General features: G+C 27.8%; 5 protein-coding genes across 5 annotated transcripts; 2 read left to right on the top strand and 3 right to left on the bottom strand.

Moving 5' to 3' along the window:
* Positions 1 to 4,760: 4,760 nt before the first annotated feature.
* On the top strand, positions 4,761 to 5,399 carry LOC135925936 (trafficking protein particle complex subunit 2-like). Its single transcript, XM_065461532.1, has 4 exons — positions 4,761 to 4,923; positions 4,964 to 5,108; positions 5,148 to 5,233; positions 5,273 to 5,399. The coding sequence occupies exons 1-4, from the start codon at positions 4,828 to 4,830 to the stop codon at positions 5,369 to 5,371; spliced, it is 426 nt and encodes a 141-aa protein (XP_065317604.1). The 5' UTR covers positions 4,761 to 4,827; the 3' UTR covers positions 5,372 to 5,399.
* Positions 5,400 to 5,414: 15 nt separating this feature from the next.
* Positions 5,415 to 6,230, bottom strand: LOC135925935 (5-formyltetrahydrofolate cyclo-ligase-like). The gene is made up of 4 exons (XM_065461531.1): positions 6,082 to 6,230; positions 5,907 to 6,041; positions 5,715 to 5,856; positions 5,415 to 5,675 (listed from the first exon to the last, which is right to left on the bottom strand). The coding sequence occupies exons 1-4, from the start codon at positions 6,178 to 6,180 to the stop codon at positions 5,446 to 5,448; spliced, it is 606 nt and encodes a 201-aa protein (XP_065317603.1). The 5' UTR covers positions 6,181 to 6,230; the 3' UTR covers positions 5,415 to 5,445.
* A 1,187-nt stretch (positions 6,231 to 7,417) lies between these two features.
* On the top strand, positions 7,418 to 15,871 carry LOC135927486 (deoxyribodipyrimidine photo-lyase-like). The gene is made up of 2 exons (XM_065463492.1): positions 7,418 to 7,541; positions 14,002 to 15,871. Exon 2 carries the CDS (start codon positions 14,034 to 14,036, stop codon positions 15,696 to 15,698), a length of 1,665 nt encoding a protein of 554 aa, XP_065319564.1. The 5' UTR covers positions 7,418 to 7,541; positions 14,002 to 14,033; the 3' UTR covers positions 15,699 to 15,871.
* LOC135926705 (piggyBac transposable element-derived protein 3-like) lies at positions 8,666 to 10,387 on the bottom strand. Its single transcript, XM_065462637.1, has one exon. It carries the CDS (start codon positions 10,385 to 10,387, stop codon positions 8,666 to 8,668), a length of 1,722 nt encoding a protein of 573 aa, XP_065318709.1.
* A 6,206-nt stretch (positions 15,872 to 22,077) lies between the features above and the next one.
* LOC135926529 (signal recognition particle 19 kDa protein-like) lies at positions 22,078 to 23,195 on the bottom strand. The gene is made up of 5 exons (XM_065462436.1): positions 23,084 to 23,195; positions 22,954 to 23,029; positions 22,836 to 22,907; positions 22,683 to 22,794; positions 22,078 to 22,447 (listed from the first exon to the last, which is right to left on the bottom strand). The coding sequence occupies exons 1-5, from the start codon at positions 23,134 to 23,136 to the stop codon at positions 22,278 to 22,280; spliced, it is 483 nt and encodes a 160-aa protein (XP_065318508.1). The 5' UTR covers positions 23,137 to 23,195; the 3' UTR covers positions 22,078 to 22,277.
* Between the last annotated feature and the right edge of the window lie 21 nt (positions 23,196 to 23,216).

The following is a 23,216-nucleotide window of genomic DNA, read 5'->3' as shown; positions in this document are numbered from 1 at the left end:
CCAATAATTCTAATGAAAAGTTTCAGTAATACCTGCAACAAAATATCCAAAAAAATAAATGAAGGCGACATATTCGGTGCACAAAAATTAATCTCTTCACAAACAAAACTCGCCCCATCTAACGACGTGACCCTTGACAACCTAAAATCCCTTCATCCACATGCCTCTTATACTAGCCCACCGCTCAATATCCCCCCTTTCATAATTATAAACCAAGATATTCGCGAAACAATAAGTGAATTTAAAATTTTCAGCAGCAGGCCCGGAGGGCTATAGACCATCTTACTTCCAAACATTTCTAAAATCTCATAATTCCAATGGATTTTTTAACTCACTTACCACCTTCCTTAATAATATAACTACTAAAGATATTCCCACAGTTCATCAAATTATATCGGATCTAACCTGATTGCGTTTGAAAAATCTCATGGAGGCATCCGTCTAATCGCAATTGGTTCATTTTTCAGACGCCTGATAGTGAAAAATATTGCTGAAAAAATAAAATCCGATACTCATTCCCTAATTGGCAAATACCAATTAGGATCTGGAACTAAATGAGGCATCCTACGAAAAACTCTGTTTATGCTTTCAATACAATATCACATTCCTCGGCACTCAAATCTTTTTAAGAAAATTTCCCCCAATACTCGCGCTTTGTAGACAATAACAATAGCCAGCGTCTACATGACATGATTTTCACTGGATGCAAACCACCTTCAAAAACCTTTGCCTACCCCTCTAAAAAATTCCCGCGTCTATTATTATTTTTACATTTTTAATTTATTGATACTCTTTTCAGAGAATTTATAAAGGATAACTTAAATTAATCAATCTCTACTACCAACTATCGATATTTTGTAAATATAAAGAATTTATTTTTTATATAATAAATTCAATTAAAACCTCCATTATTTACAATGAATTAATTATTATGGCATTATGAGCTTGCTGAAATATTTAAACCTTTTAAATTACATTTAAAAGGATAGCAGAAAGTTTTATTTGGAAAACAATTTGTATGATTGTTTGCAATATATAGATTTGGTCGATGAATTGTATTACTATAATTCTATGATAAAAGTATTAATTTTACAACAATAAATTTTGTTCTATTTCATCTCAAAATTTAATGGATAATCCCCCAAGAAATTTATCTTACCCCCATTAAAGCAGCCTACCCCTCTCAAAAAAATAGGATGCAAACTGTTCCTACCCCTCCCGCTCATGTAGACGCTGACAATAGCACAACCCCCATTTTTAATGGTAGCGTTATATATTCCGAAGAGGGAGTACAACAGGGCGGCATTCTCGGCCCTATTTTTTTCTGCAAAGCTATACATGATACAATATGATGAAAGATCTTAAATATAATTTTGATCTAGACCTTAACCTATGGTACCTAGATGATGGCACCCTTTGCGGTAATCCACATCAAATTAGCAATGCTCTAAAATTGGTTTAGAATTAAACAAAACTAAAACTGAAATATGCTTCCTCAACCTTGAGATTCCCCTAGATTTATTTAAAGGTTACATTATTATCGAAAAAGAAGAGATCCAACTCTTGAGCTCCCATTACTCAATAATAATATATCCGAAAAAATTATCGATAAAAACTTTCCTGAGATGCAAAACTTAGAAAAGTTCAACCACATTCCATCAGCTATTTTACTTATTAAAAAGGTGTTTATACCTTCCTAAAATCTCGCATCTCTTCCACTCATCCTCCTCATTCACCTCCTCAAAATTTTTCATTTAACACAATATTCGCCTAAAGACCTTTATAGAAAGGATAACCTTTCATTATCAGGCTTTAATTGGTACATAGCCCAAATACCCGCTAAACCTGGTGGTATCAACTTGATCCCCTTAGAACTACTTTCCCTATCTCTAATTATCTCAAATCGCCTATCGCTCAATTCTGCGATTTCATCATTCATAACTCTTATAGATGATCTTCTAACAGTAGCAATTGAAAGATGGAATTAACTTACCTCAGACGGTTATATATTTCCAACCGAAATCTCTAAATCTATCATCGAACCCCTAATAAAGAAATTACAAAATAGTCCTAACCCTACCGATATTAGCGATATATAATTATTACATTTCAACGATAAATACGGCACGCATGAATGTCTCGAGCGAAACCTAAGATGATCCCTTAATCAATGACCAACTGAGAGTCACTATAGGATTTAGACTTGGATGCTTCGCTTACACATTCACACACTTGCCACCAATGAAGCGTACCCGTTCTACTTAACGCCAGACACGGCCTAAACTGCACCCGCAGCCAAGGTCGCCATCTCCGGCATAAAGCAATTAATAAAATCATCCATAACGCTTTTAATAAGGGGAAAATACCCAACATCCTTTTGAACCTACCAACCTCTCATTACAAAACGGCCTCAGACCCGGCGGTTTAACCGCCACCCCCTGATCCAATTAGAAATCCCTTATTTGGGACGCAACCTGCATCTCCTCCTTTTCTTCATCAATTAATTCGAACCATCTTACTTGTGGGGAAAAATTTTTTAATAAATATTCAAAATTAAATAACTTTACATTTCAGCCAATAGTCATATCAACTAACGGCAATTTTTCACAGCTTACATATTTTCCTTAAACAAAAACTTCAACTAAAAAATTTTAAACACAATTATACTTATTTTTTAGGTACATATTCATAATTAAATTAAGCTCTTTTTAGAGCCTTCGATACTTATAATATATATATATTTATTATATGAACTTTAAAGCTCGACTTTTTAAAATAAAACTAAAATATTTTTTCATAAAAAATCTTCATTTATATACACTTAGGAAGTAAAATTTTTATTTCGACTTTTATTTCATAGTGTATAAAAAAAATAAATAATGATACAATTTGACACAATTGAGCTCAATGCATGTATATAAAAAAATATTTATTTATTTATTATAAAATGTTTTGAAACAATTTCTATACTGGTTAAAGCATAAATAAATTTCACACTTTTCCTTGAATATGCGCTAACACATAATTTACACCTTTTTCGAGTGTTGGAAGCTTCTGGCCAGTGCTCTATATTATCGTATCTAACGTCTAATATTATCTAAGGTAACTTAGATCCTTTTTGTATTTTTCTTTTTCTAATTTTACCTACCATTAATAAAGCAGTAACTATTTGAGAATAAAATAAAAAGTTTTATAAAAGATTTTTCATTTTTTTTAAAGTAAATGTCTTCGATACAATAACCACATTCACAATGCAGGTATTAAATAAAATATTATTTGAAGATAGAACCTTCTGCCTTTGATATCTACTCTGTAGCATTCCACTAGCATTTAATGTAAATCTCTCCCATTCCTTCATTATATTTTTTTAAAATACAAGGTCTAGGGATCTGAATAAATTTCTTTTCCCGCCAAGAACCATCGCCTCACATCTTCTATTGGGTCGATACTATTGAAGGATGATATAACATGAAATTTGTTTTTAAACCATTTGACAATTATCATATTATTATTAATATCAGTTTTGTAGTCACCTCTCCCCTTTTCTTGAGATCGCGATCGCTTTTCGATTGCAACCTAATGGATCTATATGGGGTGCATTTATGGATGAATCTATATCCATATTGTCAATATGATGATTTAAATTGTCCTCACTATCATTAATATCTGTTTCCGAAATATCACCTTCAATTATAATTATTTTATTTAACAACTATAAAAATAAAATATATAAATTCAATGTTAATTAAATAACTAATAAATTCCCAATGAATTAATTTGGGATCATAATTTTAAAATTATATTTACAAAAATTATTAAAATTTAAAAAAAATATAAATTCATGATGTCTTACTTGAAAATTTTGTCTTCTTTATAAAATTAACACTTTTCAGAATTTTTCAATTAAATTAAATAATATGTAAAATCAAGTAAATTAGAAAAAATCGAAACGGAAATATAGTCAAAAGTTACGTGATCATAAAATAGAAACAAAAGCATATTTTTTTTTGATTATTGAAAAAATAGATTGGATAATTGAAAAAATAGATTGTATACTTTCTATATTTATTTTAAAATGTTAAATTAAATCTTTGATAAACGTTAAAAAATAACATGCAATATGATGATGTCAAATTAGCTCACAGGACTTTAAAGGGTTAGCAATTTTACATATTTTTATATACTTATTTTAATATTTTAGTTTTTTATCATTTTTTTCTATAATAATATACATATAAATAATTATAAAGAAAAGCAGCTGAGGGCGCCATTTATGTTACGTATGTAAGCGAAGTAAAATAATTCCTTCTCACAATAAAATATGCATTTAGCGGACCAAATTCAAATATTAAAGCATTCGAGACCCTATATTTTATGCCAAAATGGCGTGTCACATGGCCATGGCTTCAGAAAAAAGTTAATATCCAGGACCTTAGGATTGAGATACATGCACTCATCTGATTAGGCCAGAGACGCTCTTCGAAAATGACTATTTTTTAAATATAAATAAACTATTTATTTCGATCGTATGACATTTTGTTTAATTCAATATCGCACCATGCGACATTTAAATTTAACCTCAGAAAAAAACATAGTTCTCTGGATTCGAACCCAGAAGTATTGGATTAGTGATACATACATTATTTATATATAAGAATAAAATTGAGGCTAACTAACCCTGTATCATAGTTAACCCGAATTCGCAACGATATGATTTACATTATTTTTGTAAACTTCGCCCAATTGCCGTCGCTCTAAATGTGAAATTTCAATCAATTAAACCCATTTTTAACAATAACGTTCAACGGTATACATAATTACCCGTAAATGTCAGGGAATTATTATTTTGTTATAGTTGGACATTATGATAATCCCCTCTTTGAATTAGAATTTAAATGCAATCCGACTACTTCTGAATACAAAGTTCGAATATATAAGGATATTCTTACAATTAATTTTGCAGGAGGATCAAAGGCATTTAAATCAATTTATAGCTCATGCAGCTCTGGATCTTGTTGATGAACACATGTGGGCTACAAACAACATGTATTTGAAAACAATAGATAAATTTAATGAATGGCTTGTTTCAGCATTTGTTACAGCTGGAAGTTATGAGATAATATGTATATAAATAACTATAATTATAGAGATAAAATTTTTGATGTTACATGATCTTAAAATTGAGGATGGTATAAAGAATTTCTTCTATGACATTTATGAAATATACATCAAGGTAAATTATAGATATGTAACATTCATTAATAATTTATAGTTCATGCTTAATCCTTTTTATGAAGTAAATACTCCCATAATATCTACATCATTTGAAAAAAAAGCATTATCAATAGCTAGAAAACATCTTACTTTATAGTATTATATTTATTATTACTAATAAAATGAATTTTATGTGTCAATCTTTATTTATAATTTTACTAATTTAAAAGTTTATTTTTGATATATAATTTCATCAACTATCATATCATGTGCATCCGTAGGAATATAGCTTAAGATAGATATTTTATAACATAAGGCAATTATATAAGGTAATTTAACACCATTGGTAATATTTTTTTGTTTTATATATGCTAAATATCTGTCATAGTAGCCTTTCCCCCTTCCTAAACGTAGTCCACTATTTGTAAAGGCCAAACCAGGCACAAACATCAAATCTAATTCTAAAATATAATTATATAAATATTTCTACAATTACGTGCCTTCATTTTTATCATATATGTCCAAAGATTCATTGCCTTGTATTTCTGAATGTTGTTTAATATTCCATTTTGTTAAGGATAAATTTAAGTAATCATTCCACAAATAAATTGGCAGCATTTTCATTAATTTAGATGGAACTTCCTAGAAATAAAGTTTAGCAAATGCTCTATCTATCATATATTATTTTTTACTGAATAAAAGGGGATAAAACATTTTTTATTTGTATTAAATATATCTTTAAGAATTGGAGTTGTATCAATTTCATCTGGCATACTTAGGAAAATTGCCACATTTGTACACTTTTTATATTTTGGATGGTATAAAACCTTGCAAAAGATTTTAGGACAAATTTTTAATATTCAATACCTTATTGTATACAAATTCAGATTGATTCATTTTTTCACATTTTGACAACTCTAAAATTTTTGTTTTCAATTGCTTTCTTAATACAGCTTTTGAAGACATTTATAGATAGATACTTTATTCAATATTTTTATAAAAACCAGTTAATAAGTTATAAAATATTTATATTCTCATTTTATAAAAATATGGTAACCTTTTTTTTAAATTATAAACCTTATTTATGATTTTTGAATAAAAATTATAATTTATCTCTCTATTTAAAATGATAAAATCAATAATTATGTTTTTTGAACTATAGTAAAGCCTCATTTATAGTCAGATAATGACCAAATTTAAAAGTTTAGCCACAATTAGAGATCTACAAAAGTTTAGACAATACTTTTATAAAATTTTTTGTTCAGGCCTAAAAAATAACCAGACTGGGATAGGCTTAAATTTTATGAAATGATATATTTTTTAATTTTTGCAAGAAACATGATACCAATATTTTTTTGTAATATAAAAAATCTATTATGTTCAATGTAAAACTATTTTAAATCATAATTAATTTATATATTTCAATGAATTCAGCCAAGGCGGACAAGTAAAAAAAATTAAGCAAGGTTGTACGAATTTTTTTAAAATAATTTAATACATGCTAAACTTGAAAAATTAGTCGCAATATAGATAACTAGCCAGAATCCTATATGATATAATGCCGTCAATCATAATTGGTTATAGTTAACTTCTCACTATTGCTAACTAATTTTAACATTATCTCTTAGTTTTTTTTAACTTACACTTATTTTTTAAATGTAAAACTTGGAATAAAATATTTAACTTGATTTTTTATATTATATATACGTTACATATGATAATGATTGACAACTGTCATCATATTTATTATTAAAAACTAACAATATTTGTCTCAATTAATGATATTTATTATCTATAATTTTAATAAAATAAATGATTAATTTCTTATTTAGCATTTTTTCCTGTTACAGTCAGATAATTAGCTACTAAAAATACACGTTCATACTATGTCAATACATATATTTAAACCTTTTAAATTTAGCTCCTCAGCCCAATACCTAAAACGATTATTCGATTCATACTTTAAAATATCTAGCTTCTAGAATTTATTTTCAGAAAAATATATAGAGTTTTAATTTTTTTTAAAAAATAAAAATATTTATCCCGAAATAAATATTAGTACTTATCAATTCCAAGTTTTAACAAAATTATTTCGCTTCACATTATGTAATTTTTCGCTGATCGCATCCACATCCTATTCAAGTTTTCTCTAGTATAAAACTAATCAGCTATGTTGGTTACTATAGCATTCATTCATTAAAAAAATTTTTGGATTGCCACTGCCCAATTTTATTAGACCATTTTTATTATTGATTAAACCAACCCATAGCTTTAACCCTAATCTCACCCAAGAGATTAGTTTAAGAAGAAAAGAGATACTTAAAAAAGTAATAATTTTTGAATTAAAAACACTTAACCAACTCTTAAGGTGAATGTATATATTTCAAGGAATATTCAGCAATATATATCATTAGCAAATTATTTTTTATTATAATTAAATTAACTTTAAATATTTATAATTAAACACAATTATTAGAGATGGAAATTTATTTGTTAGAGCTGGGCATACAAATTCTCCTTATAGTTAAAGTCCTTCATTAAGATTTAAGTATATAAATCTAAAAGTTACATTAATTACAACAATTTATATTTTTACTACCCAAACCCTAATATCACCACATTTTTATATAAAACTTAAATTAAAAAAAACATCAAATTGCAAAATTTTATACAAATTTTTTTTATAAACATTTTTAATAAAATGATAAACCTATTATTATAAAAGTTAGTCATCTATATGGCCAGTTAGGTTTGCAACCCTTCTTTTAATATCTTATGGTTTACCAAGTGGTCTCTTGAATATTTTAGCTAAGAGGCTAATAAAAGTTTGACATTTCTTTAGGAATATTTTTTAATCCTATCTTTTAACATTCCTTAGTTTATTTATTTTCCTATCTGCATCATCAAGACTTGCCATAGGGGTTCTTATAGGACTAAGCAGGGATCTGAGTAGTAGAAACCTTCATGGGTCAGCCCATGGCCCACATAGTGGGCCTGGATTTTTGAATTTTTTTTTAATAGGCTTGGGCCTAAAATGATTAAATTTAAATTTAGTTTATTTAAAACAGTTGCTAACTTGCATAAATATTGTCATTTTTTTTCCTCTTCTAATAATATAAATTTTAGTATTCTAAACAAAATAATTGACTTAATACACTTAAATATTGTTTATTTTTATTAAATACATTAACCCATTAATGGTCAAGATTTTTCTAGTGGATAAAAATGCTCAATTTTTTCAAATTATATTGATTAATGCTCAAATATGATATTCTAAAAAAATCAGCCAAAAAAAATAATCCTAAATAGAAAATCTAGCCTGGTGCATATATGCACCGTTAACCATTAAGAGGTTAAAAAAGATAAAAATTATATAAAATACTATAAGATCAAAAAAACAACAAATATCTTTATTCTTTTTTTGTAATTTATAATAAAAACGAGAAAATGTTTATATATTATGAAAATCCTTGAAACATTTAATATGGAGTGCGATTTGACATGTTTGGCACATATATCTTGAGTGCGTATGGCAATATCTGCATCTTCGTCTTTTTCCATCTATAATTTTGGATAAATAATGTCCAGATGAATCAATAGGGTTTTCACACTGTAATGCAAACTGGCTGGCGTGACCTGTACTTGAATTTTTTTCAATTTTTACTGGCGTTCGAAGGAGGTAGTTAGTAACTTCTCGTCTAAATGCAAGCAAACTCTTCTTGTCATCTCGATTCACGAATTTCCAGATTTTCCATGAATTTACCAAAGCTACATCAATAAAATTGGTGAATATTGGCCACCACCATTTTTTTCCTCTTATTTTTATTCTATATGTAGATATTAGATTATCACATAGATCAACTCCACCCATGTGTTTGTTATAAGCAGTTACCATATTTGGCTGAGGAATTTTTATTTTAGAAGATATTTTCTTAGAATACCTTGAAACATTAGAAAGCAAAGAGATAGTGTGGCATGTCGATGCAACGGTCACCACCGAATTATCATTCCAACGAACTACAAATATTTCGTTTAATTTTTCAAACCTATAATCATAATATCCTCTTTCTTTTTTTGCTACAACCTTTATAGATTCAACTGGGCAATGCTCTAGTCTATTGTCCCTCACAGTTCCAGTTGCAAAATATCCCATTTGTTTTAAGTATGACAAGAGTTTAAATGATGTAAAGAAATTATCAAAATATATTTTATGATAATTTGGTTTTTGCAATGCCTTTAATAATTTTATGATTACATTTCCACCTAATCCATATTCATATTTATTTTCGCTTTTCCCTTGATATATATCAAATGAGAATACGTAACCGTCGGAAGAGGCCAATATCCAAGACTTGTATCCGAATCTAATTGGTTTTCCTTTTATGAACATTTTGCAAGAATGTCTTCCTCGATATGGTATCATCTGTTCATCTATTGATAAATGATGTTTAAAAATTCCGAATTGCTGAAATTTATTATTCAATATATTAATGTAAGGCCTAACTTTATAAAATCTATCATGTATATCTATTTTAGTATTGTCTGCCAAATGGATATTATATTTCAAATTTCGAAATTGTAATTGGGTCATTGTATCCCGGATTATTGGAATAGAAATATCGCTGTCATTAGACCAGTACATTCTTTCTTGTGGGAGAGAATGATATCCAGTAAATAATAGAATTCCAATAAATCTCTGAATATCTTGGATGGTTATGCATATGTTAGGTCTATTCATTTGTTTAGCATAAATATTACTTTGTTCTACAATTAGGGAATATAAGTCTTCGTCGAAAATTAAACAAAATATATCTGATGGACTTTTACCATGTAAATCATTTTCAAGTTTTATTACATCTTCCTTTTCTCCATTGAAAGGGCTTGAAGAATATATTGCATCCGTTTTTCTCCATTTTAAATTGTGAGAAATTCGAGAATAGCTTCTTGTAGAATATGGTTCTGGAAGGTCGTCATCAACTGAATTATGAATCTCCAATTCTCCAGCTGTATCTGAAGGCAAAACTCCGACATTTGTTAAGTCATTTTCATCGAAATCTTCTTCATCACTAACTGCAGAGGGGTTTGGCGGAATTATAACCATATCTCTTTCTTCAATTGGTTCCTCTTCAAAAAGTTGAGCAAGCGCTTGTTCAATTGTTAGAAAACGTTTCATTAAAAAAATTTATTAAAAATTAAATATCTAGACAAATTATTTTCGTAGAATCTTGATTTTTTTATTAGTCATCTATTATTTTGATAATTTTGATTTTGACAAAACAGGTGCATAATATTTTATATAAATAAAATAAAATCTTCAGAAAGGAAGAGGCTAAAAATAATTTTAAACTTTTGAATATTTATGAACCTAATAATTTCATATAATTTGATCGGGATAAAAAATTATAATAGGAACAATATATTATTCGATTTAATCTCAGGGGAAAAAAATTTTTTTAAATTATTTTCAAAAGGTCTTTTTTGGGTATAAAATTTTTTTTTAAAATTCTTAAGGGGCTCGAGCCACCCACCCCTCCCCTTCCCACCCTTAGTGACGGTAGTGGTTTTAAGTATAATATAAAAAATTATAATTCATTATGTTAAATTTCATTTGTTTGAATTTTTTTAAATAATATATACTGCTAGATGGTTAACGGTGCATATATGCACCAGTCAACTTTATGTGGTTACCTACTAAAATATTAATTATTTAAAAATTCAAAAATGATTGATAAATATTTATATATCTATAAAGAATATATACACACTAGTTTTCATCGAAATAATTTTATAATATGCTCGTGAGATCACTTAGAAAATTTTGCATTTTAGACCTCATAAATTCGCAAAGTTTGAGGGTTTCTTAGGGGCATAAAAAAATATTTTTTTCATATTTTTCTTTTCCAGTTTTGAAGTACAATGTCTGAACTATATAAAAATCTTTTTTATTATTTTTAAAAAAAAACTACTATGTTAAAATAAGGTATATAGGAGGTGGTGCATATATGCACCGTTAACCAGTAACGGGTTAAATAAAATTTTTGGATATGGGTTGGGTGGTGGCGGGTATTGGGGTTTTTATTGGCTTAAAATGATATTTAAAAGAACTGACTAATTTCCAAAGAGAAAAATTTCTCTTGCCCCCCCCCCCCTTTTTGGCTATGCCCATTTACAGGATTTAATATGAATCCTAACTCATCATTTAATAAAGATGGCATTAAAATTATAAAATAGTAATTGTACCATTCCTTTCTACAAGTATTACCAAAACAACAGATTTAAATTAAAATATCTTGGGGTTTCAAAAAATATTTTAGATTTTTCATAAAGGAGACTTGGAGTAGAGGCAATATTAATTATTTTCATATAACTTGTCTTAAATAATTGCACAAAATTTTAGCTAAATGTATGTTTAACAGATTTTTGTTTAGCTAAATATTATATAAATTAATTAAATTAAACCAACTTAATCATTAAAATGACTTTTACTGTATTCCCAAGCACTGATAATGTTTTTGTAATAGATTAAACTTAGTAACAACACAAGAATCCAACAAGATCTTTTTATAGAATTATTATAAGAAAGCATATAACATTGCCATATCATAAAGATAAAATTTTGTGAAATTATTTACAAAATTATTCTAATGTAAGAATCTTAGCTAATTAAAAGAGATAAAATTATACCTTTTATTAAATATAATTTTGCCCTAACACCAAGCTTTTATGTAGAACGTTCAGTCTAGGGGTGCTTATTTTTTGACAGAACCGATTTACTTCATTGTAAATTTATTATCCCCTATTTTTTTTTCCAGTGTAATTTTATTTTTATATAATAAATTGTATATTTTATCTTTGATTAAGATTTGTAAACCGTAATTATTTTTATATTAAATAAAAAAATGATGGGTTTTGTATATGATTTATAAAATAACTTGTAATTTAACTAGTTACTTTTGAAATATAACTGTAACTAGTAACTCGTTACATCTAAAAATGTAACTAGTTATCTTTTTATGAACTATATTAATAGTAACTGTAACTAGTTGCATTTCAAAAGTTAATAATATTTACCACACAAAATTACTGATAAAAATATTATGTTAATTTTAATTAAACAGAATTATTTAATATATATATATGAAATGGCATTTGGGTATGATGCTGGTCGTGTTGGAGCTTGATATTTTTATTTTTCTATATTTCTAAAAGACTTGTTGGGGCGGGCCGTATTTTAATTTTTTTAAATATAAGCGGGTCGGGCCCTAAGAAAAATTTTTTAAAATACCTGAGCCGGGTTTAAAAAAATTTTTATAAAAAAATACCAGGGTCCTATATTTTAAATCGTTATTATTAGCTATAAAAATAAATAATATATATTTTTAGAAAATCCATGCCGGGCTTTTCAAAAGGTACCTCAGCAGGTCCCTGATATTTTTACTTTAAAAACAGGTTTTATTAAGTTAATTTTAGTAACGTTGAAAATAGAGGGTTGGCAAAGTTACTTTAAATTAGATAGTAATTCTCTGGAATAAGGATTCTAAGAAAATTGTTCACATTTATATTTTCATTTTTTTTCTTAAAAATCCTAATATTTTGCTTTAATTCTCATTTTTCTTGTTATCTTAACCAGATAACTTTAATGATAATTTAATTATTTAATTTAGTAAATATATTTGCTGATCTGGCTTATTTATTAATCGCTAAGAGCATAGAGGAGTTTATAGAAACACTAGAAATTAAACAAACGTTATTACATACAACTCTTCAATAATTTGGTTAAACAACATATATGAAACTTCTGATAAATACTTTTTGAGATATCAAGTATTTTTAAAAAAAAATCAATTGATCAACCCATAAAATTTTAAATAATAATTTCTAGAGTCCTCTACCGGACTTATTTTTTTCTAATCCGTCGCGATCCGAGAAAAGTTTGAAAAATAATTTATACCGACAATATCTTTCAAAAATCCGAGTTCGAACCAATCCAAAATGCTCAAAATTTGCCATGAGTCAATCCCATTTTTTTTATATAGAACCTTTTTAAAAAAAAGTGCAATAAAGCTGAAAAATTCTAAACGCTAAAAAATGTGTTGTCAAGATACGATCCAATCCTTAAAAAAATTTTAAAATTAGAATTCGATCAAATCTGGGAGAATGTCCTTCCTAGACGGATTCAAATTTGGATCTGTCTATGCCCTGCTCTAATCTCAGTATAATTGGGTAATTTTGGTATAGAACTTGATTTAATTAAGCTATTAACAGGGTTTGAAAAAAATGTTTAAGATTTTCTGACAGAGATTTCCCTAAAAAATGTCAATTGTTTTTAAAAAATCTTTTATAGGCAAATCTTTTGCAATTTTCATTCATAAAATCTTTTCAAGATGTTTTTTTTAAGATTTAAATTTTTATTGTTAACTAATTGATATAATATATCTTATAAAATTGTTATTAATGGATCAAGTTTAAAAAATAATTGTATATGATCGGTGAATTTTCTTAAAATATATTTTATAATTGTTTTGATGAAAAATAATTTAATAACCTGAGATATAGTAGTTTAAAACGTAGGTTCGTCACTTACGAAAGCCTTGCTTTGTTTTTTTTTCAACCGATGCTACTCAATGGTTAACAATATCTGTATATTTGCTTGACACAGAAATGTAATTTAAATTAAACCATTAAAAAATTTACAATTGCTTTTTGCTGATGTAAGACATTTCAAGATATATTGATTTTGTACATTTCTCTAATGAGAGAAGAAAATAATTTTTTAATTTTTTTTAGAAAACATGCCATATTCCCCTAAGTGGTAAGAAATGATCAAATTCAACTCGATTTTTTGGTTCCGAAAGGATCTGAGACTTCACGATAATCCTGGTCTTTGGCACTCAGTCAAAGATTCTGAGAATGTTATATGTTTGTACATATACCAAGATGAGACAGTTAAACAAGCTTGGCCCATAGGCTCGGCACAAAAATGGTGGCTGCATCACAGCTTAGCATCCCTCTCAAAATCCATCAACGAGAATGCAAATGGAATTGATGCTACGGAAATGAAACTCTTGATAAAAAATGGTGACCCGATCCCTATTCTCAAATCCATATTCAAAGGTGACCACGTAAAATCCCTCTACTTTAACAAGGTCTACGAGCCCCACTACGTAAAGCAAGACAAACTTATAACTGAAATGCTAGAAGGTATGGGTGTCACTGTTCGATCCTTCAATGCTTCTCTCTTACTCGAACCCGACGTGATTCGCAATAAAACCGGCGGCTATTTCAAGGTTTTCACGCCTTATTGGAGAACCTGTTTAGAATATCTTTTTCACCTTCAAAGAGGATCACAGCCTCGCAAGCTTTACGACCGCCCTTGTTTCAATGTTAAACACATCTCCAAACTCATAGCATCTATCGAACACGTCATTAAATCCGATTCGTTGAGCCACCTATCCTTGTTGCCTACTCACCCAGATTGGGCTGGCGGGCTAAGAGACACTTGGAAACCCGGCGAACTTCGAGCCCTTGAACGATTACGGGATTTCTTGTCCGATGGAATCAAAAATTACGATTCCAACAGAGATAACCCACATTTGACAACTGGCACTTCCAGACTATCACCCCATTTAGCGCTGGGTGAGATTGGACCCTGGCAAATCTGGCATGCCATTTTTCCATCACGCAATTTTGATCTCAAGGGTTCGCAGGGCAAGGAAAAGTATCTGGCTGAGTGCGGTTGGCGGGAATTCTCTTACTATCTTCTGCACCATTTTCCCGAATTTCCATCCAAAAATTTCCGGACCGAATTTGATCGATTTCAATGGTCACCTAGCCAAAACGAACCATTCTTAAAGGCCTGGAAATCGGGTCTCACGGGTTATCCTATAGTTGACGCTGGTATGAAGCAACTATGGCACGAGGGTTACATGCACAACCGGGTTAGAATGATCACTGCTTCTTTTCTCACCAAAGACCTCCTCATAGACTGGAGGGTAGGTGCCGCATGGTTCTGGGATACCCTGGTGGATGCGGATCTCGCTAACAACTCATCCGGATGGCAATGGGTAGCCGGAACAGGCGCCGACGCCTCTCCTTACTTTCGGATTTTTAACCCTACTTTGCAAGGAGAAAAATTTGATGCCGAGGGGTTGTACGTCAAAAAGTGGATTCCAGCCCTTGCAAAAGTGCCATTGAAATATATTCATCAACCCTGGAAATGTCCTCGCGTTATATTGGACAAGTGTGGAATAGAGCTCGTAAAGGATTATCCTATGCCTATCGTCGATCACGAGAAGTGTCGACTTAGGGCTTTACAATATTACGCGAATTTGAAAATCGGAGCGAAGTCTGTCCTTAAATCCCATGAGGATGATGACCTTGTTGATGACGTTAAACATTCAGGAAATGGTAAGTCTACTCGTAGTCAGACAAATAAAATTGATTCCTCTATAATACATTCGAAAAAAAATAAGAGAAAATCTTGAAATTTATAATTATTTAGATTAATAGTATTTATTTTTTTTAAAGAAAATTATTTTTATATCTTCAAATTATATAAGGATATGTTATCCTACCTTATCTTATGTCTATATAAATTAAATATTAATCATCAAAATGTTAAAAATATTATTGTATTTTAATTTCATATTGTACTCGTCGTTATAATCATAGTCAAAATCTTGAAAAATAAGATATACAAATATAGATCTCAGTTAATAAATCAATTACTTATATTAAATAATAAAGTAGAGTCATATTTCAAAGATCCCTAATCGTTAAATTATTATTTTATATCTATAGTTTTATCAATTCCCGATAATCTAATAATCTTTTTTGTATAATAAAATTATACATCGAAATATAATCCATTTATAAACAATATAAGCCCAGCTTAAACCATAGGAAAACCATGGGTGCCATTTCTACATAAATTTTCGGAAATGGACATAGGTAGGGGTTGTTTAAAAGCCCGATTCGCATAAATTTTTAAAAATGACCACATTAAGATTTTAGTCAAAATAATATAACGTGTATGCCTAGAGATTTTTCTCATAGATGGCAGAGAAGTTTGGACTCTATTTACCAAATCTCGAGGCTTACATAATATTATTTTGGCGAAAATCTTAATCAGCTAGATTTATAAAATGGCTTCGAATCAGGCTTTTTAAGAACCATAAATATACATATGTATGGTGATTTCGATGACAAATCATCATGAGTTTCAACCCTATCTCCTCAGATTTTTCTAAAATTTTTACTAGAATTTGCATATATTATAACTAAGAAAATAAAATTTTAGCCTCTAACTCCAAACATATGCTAAATATGGGCCTCTAGCATTTTAGGTAAAATGTTCACCCTTTAATTTTAAATATAATTGAGCTAGAAGCGTTATTTAAATTTATTTATATAACCTAATGATAGGCCTTTAATTTTATATAAAAAAATGTCAAAAACCAGAAATGGTCCTAAAATCAAATCGGTATTCTTTTCTCTATTTTTTTTTAAATATATAGATATAGAATTAATAAATAAATATGCAAAATTTCAAGTTAGGCCTAGTTTATATTTAGGAAATATGGCATTTTAAAGTTAATTATAAAAATTTGTATTAAGTATTTGATAAATCATTAATTTTAATATATAAGCTAAAATATTTTGTATTTTAATCAGAGACCTGCAGAGGTAGCATTTGCATAGCCCAATCGGATTTTTTTAGAATATATTATATTTATTTTTAATTTTTATATGTAATAATAACGATTTAAAATATTTCACCCTGCCCGGGCATTTAGGAAAAAATTTTTAGGCCCGGCCTGGCCAGGCCTGGTATTTAAAAATAATATTTAAGGCCTGGTCTGGGTATATTTAAAAAAATTAAAGTACGACAAGAGCAATGTTCCCGGGCAGGGCTTAGGGCCGAGCCTGCAGGTCTTTAATTTAAGCAAAAGGTAAGGTGGGTGGAGTATTGTATGTAATATATTTACTTCCTTCCTAAAATTCGCACAATTTGGATAAACATATACGTTGTGAAGGCCTAACAAATGTACTCCTTAACCAGAATAAATCATTAACTATATAAATTGCATTATATATAAAGAAATTAAGAAATATGTTTATATAATTTTTTTTCAGAAGATAATTCTAATTTAACGATGAATTTGAAATCATTAAGCTATTGAAAAATAAATTTGAAACAACACATTCTCGCTATTCTTTTACCTTAAAAACAAGAATAATTTTTTACGCTAAATCCAAGCAAGAATAGCAAAAAAATTGACCAGGGAAAGAGCGTTTTATCTAATACAAATATTATAAAGGCTGGAAGTGTTTTGAGACTATTTTATATATTATTCGATAATTTCATAATATTAATTAAGAGTCATATGATACCTGGTAAAAATCGTTTTATATCAATAAAGGTTAAGAGTGAACCATTTGAAAAAATGCTATTTTATATCATAAGGAATTAAATTCTAATTTTAAAGAAATTCATCAATCTCTAAGGTTATTAGAATTATTTTAAGGGGCGTGATCATGAATTTTCTTAGGGAAGATCCAATTTTAAGTAGAGTTCTTCACTAATAGATTAGAGTACATGGCTTGGCTCGGAAACATAGCAGGTCTTCGGACACTCGTTGAAAAAAGGGTCAAAATTTTTTATAAATAATTTAAATTTAGATTTATGGGGCTGTATTCAAGTAAAGGATGGGTTATAAATACCTTATGATAATTTAAGTTATCTTCAGAGACTTTAAATTATCTAAAAAGCCATTTAATTTCATTCTGGTTTCACCAATATTTAGACTAGTGAAGGTCAACGGTCCTGGTCCTATCGGTCTTAGGGACCAATTGTCGGACCGATCTTTTTTTGAGGACCGTGGTCCGGACCGGTCTTTTTATCTTTTACGGTCCAGACCGCTGTCCGGACCGATCTTTTATTATTATTTAAGTTTGCTTAACTATTCAATTAATATAATTTTTTTATATTTTATTTTACGATATTTTTCTAGATGAGTTATTTTAGATTTTGTTAATTTTTATTTTACAATATGAAAACCATAAGTTTGTCCAAGAAACATTTTACTTATAGTCACAATAAAAAACATAGAGTTTGTGTTCACTGCAGTACCAAATTTAATGTATCGTCAGCAACAAGTAACAAAATAATTGTTTATAATTTTTTAAGCAATAAATTAATCAAAATAAGCAGTATTATTATTAAAATATTTTGGTTATTATTTATATAGTTCTATTTTTTCTTAAAAAACTGTCTGAATAATTCATTGTCAAAATAACTTAACCTTATTCTTAATAAAATAATTAGGTACCTTAAGCAGACATCTGATAAAACATAAAATAAATACTTCTAATGATGAAAATGAAAATATCTCAAAAACACAATCTACTCTTAATTTTAATATGCCCTCCACAAGCACAAAATCACTTTCTTCAATACCATTGGATAAATTTTATTGTTTATATAATACTCTTACATTTAATAAAATGATAAAACAAATGGACCGGTCTTTTTATTTAGGACCACGGTCTGGATCGATCTTTTTCTTAAGGACCGTGGTCCGGTCCGGTCCGAGGATATCGGTCCAGTCCGGACCAAAGACCGGACCGTGACCTTCAATAATTTAAACCTAATTCATGCAAAAGGATCGAGACCAGTTCTAAACAAATATTCCGCCAAAGTTATACGAGATAATAAATATAATGAATGATGCCGTTGCATTGATTTTATTACTCACCTCCCCCATATTTAAAAAAAAGAAGTTTTTAGTCAATAAATTTAATAAACTTTATAGAGGGAAGATGTAAGATAATGTTTTCTCTCCTGAATATGGGACCGAAAATCTTATATTATTTAGAGTAAGTTTTCTTTTTATTCTTTAAAATACAAAAAAAATATATAGGGCAACACGTGCATAAATTACTTTTTTTTATGAATATAAAGCTAAGTATTAATTTAAAGAAAATAAATGACCACGACCATGAAATATTTAATAATAAAACATCTAAATAAGTCAATAAATATTCGGCGTTGTGACTACATAGGAAGCTTATTGACTTAAATAACTATACCTTTCAAATCTCAAGACTGTTTAATTCATTCACAATTAATATTTCAAGGATTTTATAATATTATAATTATCCCTTTTTTTGGAGCATAAGTTTTTATAATATCAATTGTAAAAGCTTTTTTTTTGAAACCAGGTATTGTAATGGTTAAAATTATATTATTTAGAAAAAACAAAATATGAACCACATATGATTACATATCAGAATCAGGGTTTAACATTTACTCAAAATTCAGAAAATATTCAAAGATTTTGCGCTTTTGAATATCAAAATATTCGAAGGTTTTTTTGTAAAAATTTTTTTTAGCATGCTCAATTAAGAATGTTTTTTGTATAAAAATCTTCTATGAATTGGGTATTTTTATAATATAATAATATCATTTATTTATCCTTCAAATTTTTAAAATGATTTTCCATTTTGTTTTATGCTATTTTTATTAAAAAAACATCAAGATAATTTTTTTTTATTTTTAAAAATCTAAATAAATCAATGTATATGTCATTGAAATAAATAAACTTCTAAGAAATTTTTTTTATTTTTTAGAATCTAAATAAAAAAGACATTAAAGGGAAAATCATAGAAGATTTTACAAAAACATCGCATAAATCTTCCTTGAGCATGCTCAATTCTTCAATTTTTTTGATCTTCAAATATTTTTTGCTCAAAATTTTAAATTTTAAGCAAAAAAAATGAGACGAGTGTTGCCAAAATTTGAAACATCAATCGAAACCATTACAGTTTTAGAAAAGTTTGAATGACACCTGAGTAGTTGGTCAGCATTACTTCTCTCTTTCTTTTGGCGGATGTAACATAAAACATATCATTCTTCAAATTAAGGAAGAAATTGCTAAGTTATTGTTTAATCATATCAAATAAAGGTAACATTAGAGCCAACTTCTTACTTAATAGAGAATTAGTAATTAAATTCCCATAAAACATTTCACTTTTATGATTTGTGCGGGTAAATTATTATTAAACTTGTTGATTTTCTTTAGAATAAATGCATTCATCATTTATTCCTTATTTAGCGGTAATGATCTTGACATTCACCATAAAGGGTTCGCTATAAAACGCTAAAATGCATTAGTTAAAGAGTGTTAACGGTCCCGGTTGCGAGAAAATGATATTGTCTTCTCAATGAATGCTCGGAATTGGTTTCGTGATAAAAGTTTCGCTGAATCGGTCTGATGCGAAATAAGAACGTATAAAAATTTTATTCATAAACCCCCAAATTCAAAATTTTGGTCATATAAGATTTAAATAAACCCTGCATTTCAAAAACAAACTTATAACTATAAAAAATTTTTAATGGAAATATTAAGTTAATTGGGGTTGAGCAGTGTCGTAAATACTTGAATCTTAAATACAATATGTATCATTTAGTGCATTTTGAAAAAGTATCTTGTATTTATATCCTAAATACATTTAAAAGATAAATATTTTTATCTTTAACTATTTAATTTCGAAAGAAAAATTATCTGGCTTCGTTTGTAAAAAGTCGTATTTTATCATCTAGATTTTTTTTAAAAACTTATATGTTAATAAGGAAAAATGGCCGTTTGGTTAATTTTTGGGAACTCAATTATAAAATAATTGTCTCGATATATATTTTTTAAAGTATAACATTATTTTGCCATATAATAGTAGAAGTTAAAGACTTTTCAGATGAAAACTTTAGTTATTTTTAATTTACAAAACAAGCGAAAGAAATATAAGAAAAGAAATTAGTAATTTTTGAATATCATTTTTTTTATGTTTCATGATAATTTCACAGTTCAAATAATTTTAAATATATCACTATGAAAATAGGATTAAACGATTAAATGTCATCTGCTTCCTTTCTTTCAGTGGGTTAATATGTTCATTTGACCATGCCGCATGCATGGGCACTATAGTTAGGTAATAAATAAATATCGGCTAATTCGGCTCAATCTTCAGGCGCCTGCCGGAGAAAATCCGTTAACATTAAAGTTTTAATCTATATTAGTTTCTTCCAAATTTGAGCTATCTTTTTTTTAAAAAACCCCCAAGGCCAAAATGATAGTTTTTGGCTAAAAACTGGCTTAAACGGGTATAAATATAGTAATTACCCAACCATAATGGGCACTTATTAATAGAACGTAAAATATTGTAATTAGTAAAAAAAATATTTTTAATGGCTTAATAAAATTGCAGAAGATAATATAGTTTATCTTTTAAAACAAGAAATGAAATTGAAAGTGACCAATCAATTTTAAAACATTTTTAATGTTTTAAAATAGTTATTTGTACCTTCTAGTTCTAGACCATCAAAATTTGTTAATTTTTGCTATTATATAAAATATATTAAAGATTGTCAAAGAAGTCAAATCAATATTTTGCTTGTAATTAGAAAATTAATAATATGAGAAAAATAATAAGGTTGACTAATGAAGTTATGTCCAATATTAGTAATAAACATAATTTTTCTGGTTCAATGGAAATTAAAGATGGCTGAAATTAAAAGAAATGAATACTATTTCCAAAAAATGTATTCAGAATATATATTTTATAAATGATGCAAGATTGATTGAAATTTAATGTGTTCCAAAAATTTGACTACTTATTAAGATATTTAAAACATTAGCCCATTCTAGAATTTTCATCACTATTAGATGGGGGAAATATATATTATTCGTAATGAATATTTTATAATTTAAAAGGATAGAAAAATATGGATTAGAAGTATTTTTTGGTTTATTACTATGGAGGTTTATTATTTTTGTGCAAATTAAAAAAAGTATGAAAAAATTAGACTCAATGGTGATTTGTGTACATAAAAGATTAATTATCAATTAATTATATTTATATAGTTTGATATAATGATATTTATCAAAATAATTATTATAAAATATTTTAAAATAAAGAAAGATAATTCCAGCTAAGTTAAAGAATAAACATAAACCAATATGAAATTTAAATGAATAATATAATATATCACAAGAAATATAAAATTTTTATCGCTTTCCTTTATTTTTCTTTTTGTTAATGTTTCTAGTATTTGATGTATGTGAAGTTTCTCCACTTGGACCAGCAGCAGAAATATTAGATTGAGTAGCTGAACCTTTTTGAACTCTACTCTTGAGCCGTGGAATCATTTCCCCCAAATGTAACAATATTGAATGCTCTAATTTTTTTTAAAAACAATTAATTTCCTTGATGTTTATTTAAAAATTCCCTCATAAATAATTATTAAAACAATTGTATCATTAATTTTTTTAAATAAAAACAAAGATAATACTAAGAAATAAATCTTCACAATTATGGATTATAATTTATAACATCAATTAAAGCTTATAACTGTATTTAATTATTTAAAAATATGTATTTTTTATTTAATAATTATTATATAAATATGTTACTATTAGGCAAATCTGGATTTATGGGATTTCCAGTTGTAGTGTCTTTAATATGAACTCTAACTCTACCTTTAAACAATACATCTTTGTTCCATTCTCTTGGATAATATTTATTCTAAAGAAAATAAATTAATATAAAAAAATACAAATTCATACTTCAATATCAACACTAAAATTTGATGCTATTAAAACATCCTTAATTTCATTTGTTGTGGGATTTTCAATGCACTATATATTATATTAATTTAAATTAAAGTTAATTAAATATTATTACATGTGATTTTGCAATTCTCCTTCCCTGAGCTGCAGTTTTCTTTAAATTAATATAAGCTGGGTATATACAAATCCACCTAATTCAATTAAACGATAAATGTCAAAGTTTTAGTTAATAAGTGCATAGAAACCGTTCTCTCTCGGTAAATAATTTTGTAGAATGTGGATTCACTACTTCACCCATATGATATAATGAACTTATGATATAAACACCTCATGAATATCGGTTAATGCTACACTTAGACCATTCCTGATATTTTTGAT

Source organism: Gordionus sp. m RMFG-2023, chromosome 3 (assembly GCF_954871325.1).
Source record: "Gordionus sp. m RMFG-2023 chromosome 3, tfGorSpeb1-WG-v2, whole genome shotgun sequence".
In the NCBI taxonomy this organism is placed as follows: Eukaryota; Metazoa; Nematomorpha; class Gordioida; order Chordodea; family Parachordodidae; genus Gordionus; species Gordionus sp. m RMFG-2023.
This window is presented reverse-complemented; position numbering and strand designations above follow the sequence as displayed.